Source organism: Hyla sarda, chromosome 10 (genome assembly GCF_029499605.1).
Source record: "Hyla sarda isolate aHylSar1 chromosome 10, aHylSar1.hap1, whole genome shotgun sequence".
In the NCBI taxonomy this organism is placed as follows: Eukaryota; Metazoa; Chordata; class Amphibia; order Anura; family Hylidae; genus Hyla; species Hyla sarda.
In genome coordinates this window covers 26,882,930-26,896,382 of record NC_079198.1, presented here as the reverse complement: position 1 = coordinate 26,896,382, position 13,453 = coordinate 26,882,930, and the positions used below count along the sequence as shown (strand labels likewise).

Here is a 13,453-nt window from a genome sequence, read left to right as displayed (position 1 = left end):
TAGGTATTCCCTAACATATTTGTGTACAAACCCCTATAAAGTTATGCCTTTGCAGTGGGTCCCTTATTTTCCTAACTTGATAAACATAAAGTATGTTGATTCTAGTGATCCCTCAAATCTGCCTAAGGCTGCATTCACACCACGTTTTGGACATACGGGTAAACCGGGCGCTCCCTTCCCCCGTCCGGATCAGCCCGTGACCATTTACTTTAATGACCGGACCGGAGTCAAACGGTGACTCCGGTGGGCTCAGTTTTGACCCATATGCGGTTTCCTGACCGGACCTAAAACCGTAGTTTACTACGGTTTTAGGTCCGGTCCAAAACCACATATGGGTCAAAATTGAGCCCACCGGAGTCACCGTTACGGGAGCGCCCGGTTTGCCCCTCCCCTGCCAGATCCGGCACCCGTATGTCCAAAATGTGGTGTGAATGCAGCCTAAGTTTGCCCAGTGCTGATACTTGCTAGGAGGCAATAAAACATGACACCATTATAGCTCCAAATCATTATATACTCATACGTGAGGAGCAAACACGTAACAAGTAACCCACCGGTCAGGTCTCGTGTCCTCTACATATGTGGTACATGTTTTCTTTTTAAATCGTTTGGGGATCCAACTCTGAAGATAAAAAAACAACAGAAATATTTGAGTTTGAAAATGTAGTCATATCATTGAAATATAAGACATTGCTCTATATAAGAGACCTATTTTACTGTACGGAAGGAATATGCGCCATATAGGCCAATAAACATAAAGGTCCAATGTCATATCATGAAGAGAAGACCTCAACGACCACATAAACAAGAACCATTCACACTGAATAAATAACAGTAAGAACACGTTTATTTACTTACTCAGTTAAAATTTTTGTTAATGGTTAATCAACAAGATAAAAAAATTGGTAAAGTGCAAGGTAGGTATTATAAGTGAATTTATCTTTACTTAAAGGCTTCAGCCACATGTGTCCACCATGGTGAGTTACGAGTATAATGAAGTGGTGTGACAGGTCATAGCATTGCTATTCACTGGCCTCACCCTTTGGATAAACATTAAAGGGTTCTCTAGTGAATTTTTTTTTTTTTTTTTATGTCAACTGGTGCCAGAAAGATTTACTTCTATTTAAAAATATTAATACTTCCAGTACTTATCAGCTGCTGTATGCACCACAGGAAGTTGTGTAGTTCTTTTCTGTCTGACCACAGCGCTTTCTGCTAACACCTTTGTCTGTCTCAGGAACTGTCAAGAGCAGGATAGGTTTGCTATGGGGATTTGCTCCTGCTCTTGAATGTTCCTGAGACAGACGGAGGTGTCAGCAAAGAACACTGTGGTCAGACAGAAAAGAAATGTAAAAAGAAAATAACTTCCTGTGGAGTATGCAGCAGCTGATAAGTACTGGAAGGGTTAAGATTTTTTAATAGAAGTAATTTACAAATCTGTTTAAATTTCTGGCACCAGTTGACTTAAAAGAAAAAAAACAGTTTTTCACCGGAGTACCCCTTTAAAAAACGTAACTGTAGAAAACAAATACTTTGTACACAGCTATCACATAAGTAAAATGTTAGTAATACTGGTAAAATAATAGTTTATTTGCCACTTTCTGCAGGTCCTTCCTGATCATCCCCTCCCTATAATCTCTACTTTTTTTTTTTTTTTTTTTTTTATATCTAGCAAGGTTTTTTTTTTTGTTGTTTTTTTTAAAAGCCCATGAAATAATAGCACAGAACTTGAAGCTGGTGAGTGAAAGCAATGCTGGGATCCACATCAAGTTGAATGCTGGAAGGGTTCATTCATTTTTTTTCAATGTTACGCATTTTAAGGCTGTTCCCTCTTCATCAGGTACAGGGGCTTTCACAAAATAAACCATGTATGCCTCTCCCTTCTCCAGCAGTGACTCTGTCTTCTGTTTGACACACCCAGCATTGTCTTGACAACGGTTCTGCATATTGCAGGGTCATCACTCATGATTGACACACATATGACTGACCTACATATAAGGAGGTGGGAGTAATGGGCCAATCAAATCTCCTGGAGGTCGGATATTTATAGTCAGCTGCTGCACTGATGCCCCAGCCGTGATAGGGGTTCATTCCCCTTTCACCAGTTTTTTCCTGTGCGCTGTACCGAGTAACCTAATCTGACGTCTTGTTACCTGAACTTCTACCTTGATAATTCTTCTGTCCTGCTAATTTTTGCATTATGCCGCTGTATAGGTTTGACCCATAGTTTTCCTGACTCTGCCTCTGTCTTGTGTATCTCTACTATGTTGCCCATTTGTTACAGACTCAAATGGTTTAATTCTGCCTACTCTGACGTGCCTGCATGTAGTTCAGTATAGAGACCATCAACCAGTTGAGGGTCTCTGTTTAGGGCGGGTTGTCCAAGTAGGTAATAAGGACAGTGGGTTTGGGCAAAAGATTGTCTGCACTACTCCCTGGATATACACCAGATATACACCAGACACAGATGACCAATTCACAAAATGAGCTGTTGTGTCTAACATAGTTTCACATGGCTGCATTAGAGTTATGTAGAGCATGCATTTATGCAATATCCTTTTCAAATGTTAATATGTTTGTGCAGACCTCATGACAGAGGAGAGGGGAGGGGGGAGGAGAGAAGCTCATCATACTACAGGGGAAACGCCCCCAGTTTCTGAGATAAATTCAGAAGACTGATCATAGATATACATAGATCAAAAAGGTATTTTACATATTAACATATGCATATTATTATGTTTACAGGTCTTAGGACATATTACTATACTTATTTAAGCATTTTTTTAAATTATATTACTAATGACAGTAACGCTTTAGAAAGGTGTGGTCAATACTGGGGGAAAAACTATACCCTACCTAAATCAAGACATACTATTCTATGAAACTGCGCTTTCCTTTTTTACAGGTAAACTACTTTATAAACAAAGCATAGAATTATATAAAGGGGTGTTATCCTCTTTATGTGGCATTATGGTAAAAAAAAAAAGAAAAAAGAAAACATTCTAATGTGTGAAAGGGATCAATCAAAGGGAAATCTCATCAATGGTAGAGACCAACATATCTAAAGGTACAGTTACATCAGGTGCCCATAAGGAGGATATGCGGAGCAGTCCAGGCCAGCTAAGAGTATAAGTCCCTCTGCCAATGTGTAGGGCTGTGTCATGTGTAGCAGAGTGATCTTGTTAACCTGTTGGATTCCCCTATGAGCCCCTGCACAATGCACTGTCTGAGGATGTATCTGTGATGTTATGTGCAACAATAAAGCTCCAGATGCTCTCAAGCAAGGTTGATCTTTACTGTGATCAGTACACAACATGCAAGAAATAAGTCACTTTGGCACAGGGTTGCAAAGTTACAGTTCTTGAATATGTGGAAATTTGGTCTATGTTCCCTTCAAGAAAGCTTTCATAGCAGATATAATAAAAGTCTCTAATGTGCTTCTTGCACTTTGGTTGCTAGTGTTGATACAGATACAAGAACACATGCATTTGTAGATACAGGTAAAGTCCAATTGGTTTCAACTGCACTGTAGAAGGCCTACACAGGTTGGTTCACTGTGGTGCAAATGCTTGAAGACTTTCCTTATGGTTTTGCAGCATGATACCCTATTGTAAAGCATATGCTGAAGAACTTTCATGGTGTTAAAACCATAAGGCACTAACTCCCACAATGAAGCCCACAAATAGATTATTGTATGCAGAAGGGTCCTTGATCAGCTGGTTCTTCACAAAACACGATAATTGACAATAGACTCCCTCACAATGTGGACTAGAGACAACCCAGGGTCATAACCTCTTGGTACTCTGCATTGTGGTGTAATCACTGAGATCCTTTTAGCCTTAATTTTAAGCATCTTGTCAGAAAGAATCCATACACTACTCATCACCTGCCCAATACCATCCCCTACAGTGAAGTATGGTGGTGGCAGCATTATGCTGTGGGGATCTTTTTCAACAGATGGGACAGGAGACTGGTATTGGTTGAGTAAAAGCTGAATTGAGAAAGTACAGGGATATTTTGATAACATTTCTTATCCAGAGTGCTCTGGGCCTAGAACTAGTTTGAAGGTTCACCTTTCAACAAGACAAGAGCACAGCCTAGACAACACAGGAACGAGGATGAAATGACCATAAAGACAGGAGTTTTGTCCGGCGCAGAAAGGAACCGTCAGAAGGCAGGATAAAATCAAGGGATTTATTGAATGCAACGCGTTTCGCTGCGCATGCGCAGCTTCTTCAGGCATGCCAAGCATGCATGAAGAAGCTGCGCATGCGCAGCGAAACGCGTTGCATTCAATAAATCCCTTGATTTTATCCTGCCTTCTGACGGTTCCTTTCTGCGCCGGACAAAACTCCTGTCTTTATGGTCATTTCATCCTCGTTTCTACTCTACTAAGGAGGGCTGCAGTGGACCGACCTATACACTTTACGCTAAACCTTGTTGTGTGTGGGCGCACAACCAACTTTGGTAAGCGGCTTGGGATTACCTCCCTTCCCCCCACTCACAAGATCTGCTGATCCCGCACATGAGGCGCCTTCTCCCCTCTCTCTAGACAACACAGGAACAGCTTAGGGACAACTCTGTGAATGTCCTTCAGTGGCCCAGACAGAGCCCTGACTAGAACCCAATGGAACATTTCTGTAGATACTTGTAAATGTCTTCCACTGATGATCCCCATCCAACCTGACTGAGTTTGAGAGGATCTGCAGAGAAGAAAGGCAGATAATCCCCAAATCCAAGTGTTTAAACCTTGTGGCCTCATCCCCAAGATGACTGGAGGCTTAAATTACTTCTGAAGTGGCTTCCCTGGAGGACTGAGTAAACGGTCTGAATACTTATCTCATATTTTATGTAATATTTTAGTGTTTTATTTTTTAAGAAATAAGCAAAGATTTTTAACATTCTGTTTTCATTGGGTAATTATGGGATATTGAGTGACGAATGATGGGGAACACAACAAAATGTGAAAAAAGTGAAAGTCATTGTTGGTGGAAATTTTAACAGTGATCAGATACTTCTATTCTGTGGATTCCAAAAACACCATTTCAATAAAGAACATGCCATAGATACAATTTATTAGGTTGTGAATTGAATTGAAAAGAAACAGGATATACAACTTATATAACTATGTTGTGGCTAAAGTAGCAAATGCACAATGTTGTGAGTTACAGGAAGGATTACTATGGGAATGCCCATGATGAAATAGGCTTTTGTACCCAGACAACTAATTGTTCTCTCCTAGCAACTAATAGTGAAGACCTGGCGATACAAGTACAAGGATAAGACTTCCAGGATTTTGACATTATTCTAAGAAAATGCTTGTAGGACGGGTTTGTCAGCTTTCTGCTCTTCTTAGTCATTGATCTGATGGAATACATGGCTAATTCTTAAAGGGAATAGACAGATTGTTATTTTGACATGATTAAACGGGTACTCCGCCCCTAGACATCTTATCCCCTGTCCAAAGGATAGGGGATAAGATGTCAGATTGCCGGGGTCCCGTTGCTTCGGACCCCCGGGATCGCCGCTGCAGCACCGCGCTATCATTACTGCACAGAGCGAGTTCGCTCTGTGCGCAATGACGGGCGATACAGGAGACGGAGCAGCGTGACATCATGGCTCCGCCCCTTGTGACATCACGGCCTGCCCTCTTAATGCAAGTCTATGGCAGGGGACGTAAAGACCGCCAGGCCCCTCCCATAGACTTGTATTGAGGGGGGTGGGCCGTGACGTCATGAGGGGCGGAGCCGTGATGTAACGATGCTCCGTCCCCTGTATCACCCGTTATTACACACAGAGTAGGGTGACCACGTGTCCCAGATCGCCCGGGACAGTACCGCATTTGGAGAGTCTGTCCCGGGTCCCGGTCACCCTCATTCCAGGACAATGCAGTGTCCCGGAATGATCTGAGCCCGTGGTCCGCCGAGCGCTGCTGTGCTGTGACAGATAGTCACTTCCTTATACTATGCGATCGCCGAATCAGATCGGCATCGCATAGTACTGTCCAGTGTGTGTGGCTCAGCCGGACAGTGACATCAGCCGGAGCCGGGATCTCTACTGTGCGGCGCCTACTGTAAATGTCTGTACTAATCCAGCGGCCGTTATCAGCATTAAAGAGGACAAAATGTAAGTTTAACTTTTTAATGGGTGTCTGCTTATTCTTTCCTTTGTGTTCAGGGCAGCAAATATTTATTGCTTAGAAAGTTGGACGTGTAAAACGTGTAGTAAGTTAGTTACTACATGGAATTAGAGGCAGGAAATGGAATGTAAGATAAAAAAATAAGATAAATGCAACTTGTTTTGTTTTCTATTTCTTCAGAGATAGGGGATCTCTGGATAGGGGATAAGATGTCTAGGGGCGGAGTACCCCTTTAACTGCATCCTTCAAAAGCAACATACTATCCACTCCAAGATAAAACACCTGAAACCAAAGAACATACAGGGATGTGTAGCGTAGTACACTGTAACAATGCGACTGAGACCCCCAAAAAGGAGCTTTAACAACCAATAAGGGAGAGGAAATGACAAGTTGCTGCTTGGGGACCTTGCTCACATGCTTGCAAAAGGGGAACCACAATAATTTTTACATACTCTTAAGTTAGTACTGATTTTGTCTGGATCAGCTGACCACTCTTTCCCAATGGCAGATGTTGGAGGACAGAATGGTCGGGCAAGGTGGATTTTAACTTCTGGCAACAAATTTCTTCCACATGAGCTGCTGGCAATACCTCAGCAATCACCAATAGTGTCTACAGTAGTGCCTGGGGAGAGCTGTCCTTCTCTGCACCTACCTGATCTTTATGGACGTCATTGACCATCTTTCCAGATGCCATTGTGGCTCGTCCAGCCAGTGGCATTGCAGGGCTTTTGTGTGGTTTCCCTGCTGCTGTCAGTGCTGGGTGATAAGGAAGTTTTATTTCTAAGCTCTGAGAGGATAATGCTCCCTTACACTGTATGCCACACCTACAGGCACAATCCTCCTTCTCCAACCTGTTCCCACTCCTGTAAAATGTAGAAATGCAGAGAACCCGTCCATCAGGATTGCTCAGCTTATCGATGGCATTAGGACTTGCTGGTTGAATCACCCGAAATAACTTTATTTTCCAGAAATGGGCAATATGTGACTTATCCGAAGTTAGAGAAATGGCACAGTTTGCATTTTTTTGGATGCCTGTCCAAAAAGTTGTGGTTGACCAAAAAAAATGCATACAGTTTAAGTTTGTGATTGTAGCTGTCTCACTACTGCTCATGCTGGCCGAAGAAAAACAAGATGCATAATCTTATGTCATTTACAAATAAAATAAAAAATAAATAAAAAAAAAACTGCATGCTTACCTACCTTGCCTTCTGGTCCATGATGCACTGGGAACTGGGTTTGCACAAGCCATTGCCCACTCAGCCAATCAGTGTCTGAGACAGGACACCACTGCAGACACTGAGCAAGCAATGACGGTGCTGACCCATATGTTAGAAGTGCTATGCATCAGGGATCAGGGCTCTCAGAAGTGGCAGTGGTGGGGGAGCCAGAAACATAAGTATGTGGGTTTTTTTTGTTTACTTTTCACCTACCTAAATGCAAGTGTAAAAAACTGTCCAGGCTGCTGGCATTAATATGAAAAAACAGGCTTACCTCCTGTCAGTCTCCTGCTCCGCGCTCCACTACAGTCTTCCTTGTTGCTACATCAGAACTCAGCTAATTGTTGGCCACAGCAATGTCCCGGCTCGGCCAGTGATTGGCTGAGCAGCCATGTGACGTATTGGGCTCTGGCACCAGGAAGAAGACCGGAGCCAGGATTTAATATGTCAAACTGCTGATCAGGCTATCACTGGCCAAGGCAGGATATCACTGCCAACCCCCAGCACAAAGAAGACAACTGCAGCGGATGATGGAGCAGGATACCAGATGTACCAAGGTAACAGTGGGAGGTAAGACAGATCAACTGGTGTCTGAAAGTTAAACAGATTTGTACATTACTTTTATTTAAAAATCTTAAAGGAGTTCTGTGGTGAAAAATAACTTTTTCCCAAGGTGATCTCCTAAATTGGGCCCCAGCAGTCTGCTTGAAGGGGACGTGCTGACCCCCGCTCAGAGTGCCAACACACCCCCTCCATGTATCCCATAGAGATGGAGGGAGGTGTCGAACACTGCTTCCCCACCATCTATAACTTATCCTCTATCCTTTGGATAGGGGGATAAGTTATTTTCTGCCACAGTACTCCTTTAATCCTTCCAGTACTTATCATGTATGCTCTAAAGGAAGCTATATGGACTGGTGACTGGTGAGCAGTTAAGGGGTTAAGAAATAATACAGGCAAGGTTTTTAGCCCCTTCCCCCGCCTGTAAAACTTGCTGGTGGCTATAGTGGTATGTCCCATGGGTGGGGGGGAAGGAGTGCACCTATCAGGGGTTTAATATTTTCCCGGGCTTTCAGGGGCCCTCCCCTGGGTATTTATAGCTGTGGTGCCTCCCTTCCCCCTCAATCTGCCCAGAAATTTTGCCTTCCCTCCCTTTTTTGTATCTCTGTTTGTTGTAAGTCACAGCTTGGCGGTAAGAAGACGGGGAAAACGGGGTCAACCCGGGGTAGACCTCCACACAGGACGGTGTGGCAGCACCTCTCGGGTTGGTAAGAAGCCAATCGGTGTCTTTGTTACAGTTAAATTGTTATTTATATAAGTAATTTTATAAATAAAGCTGTGGCCGATCCCCACCCACGGAAAAGTTACATTGTTGTTGTGTCAGTTATTTTTTAATTATTTATTTTAGTAAGGGGGAGGGGTAGTTATAGCCTGCTAGGAGCTAATTGGGTCTCAACAGTCTTCTTTTTAAATTTCTTTTCTGTCTGACCACAGTGTTCTCTGTTGACACCTCTGTCCATGTCAGGAACTGTCCAGAGCAGGAGAAAATCCCCATAGCAAACCTATCCTGCTCTGGACAGTTCCTGACATGGACAGGGGGTGCCAGCAGAGAGCACTGTGGTCAGACAGAAAAGAAATTCAAAAAGAAAATAACTTCCTTTGTAGTATATTGCAGCTGAGTCCCTAGGACTGTCGGGGTTCGCTTCCCTAACTAACCCCTAGTCAACCCTTAGTAACTTGATATTTATAAATATTATCTATATAAATATATGTGTCACGATGCCGGCTGGCAGGTGGTGGATCCTCTGTGCCAGAGAGGGATTGGCGTGGACCGTGCTAGAGGATCGGTTCTAAGTCACTACTGGTTTTCACCAGAGCCCGCCGCAAAGCGGGATGGTCTTGCTGCGGCGGTAGTGACCAGGTCGTATCCCCTAGCAACGGCTCAACCTCTCTGGCTGCTGAAGAAAGGCGCGGTACAAGGGAGTAGACAGAAGCAAGGTCGGACGTAGCAGAAGGTCGGGGCAGGCAGCAAGGATCGTAGTCAGGGGCAACGGCAGAAGGTCTGGAATCACAGGCAAGGAACACACAAGGAACGCTTTCACTGGCACTAGGGCAACAAGATCCGGCGAGGGAGTGAAGGGGAAGTGAGGTGATATAGGGAAGTGCACAGGTGTAAACACTAATTGGAACCACTGCACCAATCAGCGGTGCAGTGGCCCTTTAAATCGCAAAGACCCGGCGCGCGCGCGCCCTAGGGAGCGGGGCCGCGCGCGCCGGGACAGAACTGACGGGGAGCGAGTCAGGTACGGGAGCCGGGGTGCGCATCGCGAGCGGGCGCTACCCGCATCGCGAATCGCATCCCGGCCGGAGGTGGTAACGCAGCGCCCCGGGTCCGTGGAACCGACCGGGGCGCTGCAGTGAGGGAAGTGTAGCGAGCGCTCCGGGGAGGAGCGGGGACCCGGAGCGCTCGGCGTAACAGTACCCCCCCCCTTGGGTCTCCCCCTCTTCTTGGGGCCTGAGAACCTGAGGATCAGACTTTTGTCCAGGATATTGTCCTCAGGTTCCCAGGACCTCTCTTCTGGACCACAACCCTCCCAATCCACTAAAAAAAAAGTTTTTCCTCTGACCTTTTTTGAGGCTAAGATCTCTTTGACAGAGAAGATGTCCGAGGAGCCGGAAACAGGAGTGGGAGGAACAGATTTAGGAGAAAAACGGTTGAGGATGAGAGGTTTAAGAAGAGAGACGTGAAAGGCATTAGGGATACGAAGAGAAGGAGGAAGAAGAAGTTTGTAAGAGACAGGATTAATTTGACACAAAACTTTAAAAGGACCAAGATAGCGTGGTCCCAACTTATAGCTCGGGACACGGAAACGGACATATTTAGCGGAGAGCCATACCTTGTCTCCAGGGGAAAAAATGGGAGGAGCTCTTCTTTTCTTATCTGCGAATCTTTTCATGCGAGAAGAAGCCTGTAAGAGAGAATTTTGGGTCTCTTTCCATATGGTGGAAAGATCACGAGAAATTTCATCCACAGCGGGCAGACCAGAGGGCAAGGGGGTAGGGAGGGGGGGAAGAGGGTGACGGCCGTACACCACGAAAAACGGAGATTTGGAGGAAGATTCAGAGATTCTGAAATTATACGAGAATTCGGCCCAAGGTAGAAGATCTGCCCAGTCATCCTGGCGGGAGGAAACAAAATGTCGTAAATAGTCACCCAAGATCTGGTTAATTCTCTCTACTTGTCCATTGGATTGAGGATGGTATGCAGAAGAAAAATTTAATTTAATCTTGAGTTGTTTACAGAGAGCCCTCCAGAATTTAGACACAAATTGGACGCCTCTATCCGAGACGATCTGTGTAGGCAACCCGTGAAGACGAAAAATGTGTACAAAAAATTGTTTAGCCAACTGAGGCGCTGAAGGAAGACCAGGAAGAGGGATGAAATGTGCCATTTTGGAGAATCGATCAACGACCACCCAAATAACAGTGTTGCCATGGGATGGGGGTAAGTCAGTAATAAAATCCATACCAATCAGAGACCAAGGTTGTTCGGGGACAGGTAGAGGATGAAGAAAACCAGCGGGCTTCTGGCGAGGAGTCTTATCCCGGGCACAGATAGTGCAGGCTCGCACAAAGTCCACCACATCAGTCTCTAGAGTCGGCCACCAATAGAAGCGAGAGATGAGTTGCACAGATTTCTTAATGCCCGCATGACCTGCGAGATGGGAGGAGTGACCCCATTTGAGGATCCCAAGGCGTTGGCGTGGAGAAACAAAGGTCTTTCCTGGAGGAGTTTGCCTGATGGAGGCTGGAGAAGTGGAAATCAGGCAGTCAGGAGGAATGATGTGTTGAGGAGAGAGTTCAATTTCAGAGGCATCTGAGGAACGAGAGAGAGCATCGGCCCTAATGTTCTTATCAGCAGGCCGAAAGTGAATTTCAAAATTAAATCGGGCAAAGAACAGAGACCACCTGGCCTGACGAGGATTCAGCCGTTGGGCAGACTGGAGGTAGGAGAGGTTCTTGTGATCGGTGTAAATAATAACTGGAAATCTTGATCCCTCCAGCAGATGCCTCCATTCCTCAAGTGCTAATTTAATGGCTAGAAGCTCTCGATCCCCGATGGAGTAGTTCCTCTCCGCCGGAGAGAAGGTCCTGGAAAAAAAACCACAAGTAACAGCATGCCCGGAAGAGTTTTTTTGTAGAAGGACAGCTCCAGCTCCCACTGAGGAGGCATCAACCTCCAATAGGAAGGGTTTAGATGGGTCAGGTCTGGAGAGCACGGGAGCCGAAGAAAAGGCAGACTTGAGTCGTTTAAAGGCGTCTTCCGCTTGAGGAGGCCAAGACTTGGGATCGGCATTTTTTTTTGTTAAAGCCACAATAGGAGCCACAATGGTAGAAAAATGTGGAATAAATTGCCTGTAATAATTGGCGAACCCCAAAAAACGTTGGATGGCACGGAGTCCGGAGGGGCGTGGCCAATCTAAGACGGCAGAGAGTTTATCTGGGTCCATTTGTAGTCCCTGGCCAGAGACCAAGTATCCTAGAAAAGGAAGAGATTGGCATTCAAACAGACATTTCTCTATTTTGGCATAGAGTTGATTATCACGAAGTCTCTGAAGAACCATACGGACATGCTGGCGGTGTTCTTCAAGATTGGCAGAAAAAATCAGGATATCGTCCAGATATACAACAACACAGGAGTATAGGAGATCACGAAAAATTTCATTAACAAAGTCTTGGAAGACGGCAGGGGCGTTGCATAGACCAAAGGGCATGACCAGATACTCAAAGTGTCCATCTCTGGTGTTAAATGCCGTTTTCCATTCATCCCCCTCTCTGATGCGGATGAGATTATAAGCACCTCTTAAGTCCAGTTTGGTAAAAATATGGGCACCTTGGAGACGATCAAAGAGTTCAGAGATGAGGGGTAGGGGGTAGCGGTTCTTAACCGTGATTTTATTGAGACCGCGGTAGTCAATGCAAGGACGTAGAGAGCCATCTTTTTTGGACACAAAGAAAAATCCGGCTCCGGCAGGAGAGGAGGATTTACGGATAAAGCCCTTTTTTAAATTTTCTTGGACGTATTCAGACATGGCAAGAGTCTCTGGGACGGACAGAGGATAGATTCTGCCCCGGGGTGGAGTAGTGCCCGGGAGGAGGTCAATGGGACAATCATAAGGCCTGTGAGGAGGTAGAGTCTCAGCTTGTTTTTTGCAAAAAACGTCCGCAAAGTCCATATAGGCCTTAGGGAGACCGGTTACATGAGGAAGCACAGGGACACGGCAAGGTTTACTGGGAACCGGTTTTAAGCAGTCCTTGGAACAAGAGGGCCCCCAACTCTTGATCTCCCCAGTGGACCAATCCAGGATTGGGGAATGGAGTTGAAGCCAGGGAAGTCCAAGAAGGATTTCAGAAGTGCAATTGGGGAGGACCAACAGTTCAATCCTCTCATGATGAGATCCGATGCACATTAGAAGGGGCTCCGTGCGGAAACGTATAGTACAGTCCAATCTTTCATTGTTTACACAATTGATGTAGAGGGGTCTGGCGAGACTGGTCACCGGGATGTTGAACCTGTTGACGAGAGAGGCCAAGATAAAATTTCCTGCAGATCCAGAGTCCAAGAAGGCCACAGCAGAGAAGGAGAAGGCAGAGGCAGACATCCGCACAGGCACAGTAAGACGTGGAGAAGCAGAGTAGACATCAAGGACTGTCTCACCTTTGTGCGGAGTCAGCGGACGTCTTTCCAGGCGGGGAGGACGGATAGGACAATCCCTCAGGAAGTGTTCGGTACTAGCACAGTACAGGCAGAGATTCTCCATGCGGCGTCGTGTCCTCTCTTGGGGTGTCAGGCGAGACCGGTCGACCTGCATAGCCTCCACGGCGGGAGGCACAGGAACAGGTTGCAGGGGACCAGAGGAGAGAGGAGCCGGGGAGAAGAAACGCCTCGTGCGAACAGAGTCCATATCCTGGCGGAGCTCCTGACGCCGTTCGGAAAAACGCATGTCAATGCGAGTGGCAAGATGGATGAGTTCATGTAGGTTAGCAGGGATTTCTCGTGCGGCCAGAACATCTTTAATGTTGCTGGATAGGCCTTTTT

At 45.6% G+C, this 13,453-nt stretch overlaps 1 protein-coding gene across 1 annotated transcript in view; it reads right to left on the bottom strand.

The window, feature by feature from the left end:
• Positions 1-6,830, bottom strand: part of LOC130293190 (transient receptor potential cation channel subfamily M member 4-like) — a 93,825-nt gene extending 86,995 nt beyond the window's left edge. The window contains exons 1-2 of the mRNA XM_056541691.1: positions 6,789-6,830; positions 552-628 (exon numbers count right to left, since the gene is read on the bottom strand). Coding sequence (XP_056397666.1) covers positions 552-628; positions 6,789-6,830 — 119 coding nt within the window. The remainder of the gene's footprint in view (positions 1-551; positions 629-6,788) is intronic.
• Between the last annotated feature and the right edge of the window lie 6,623 nt (positions 6,831-13,453).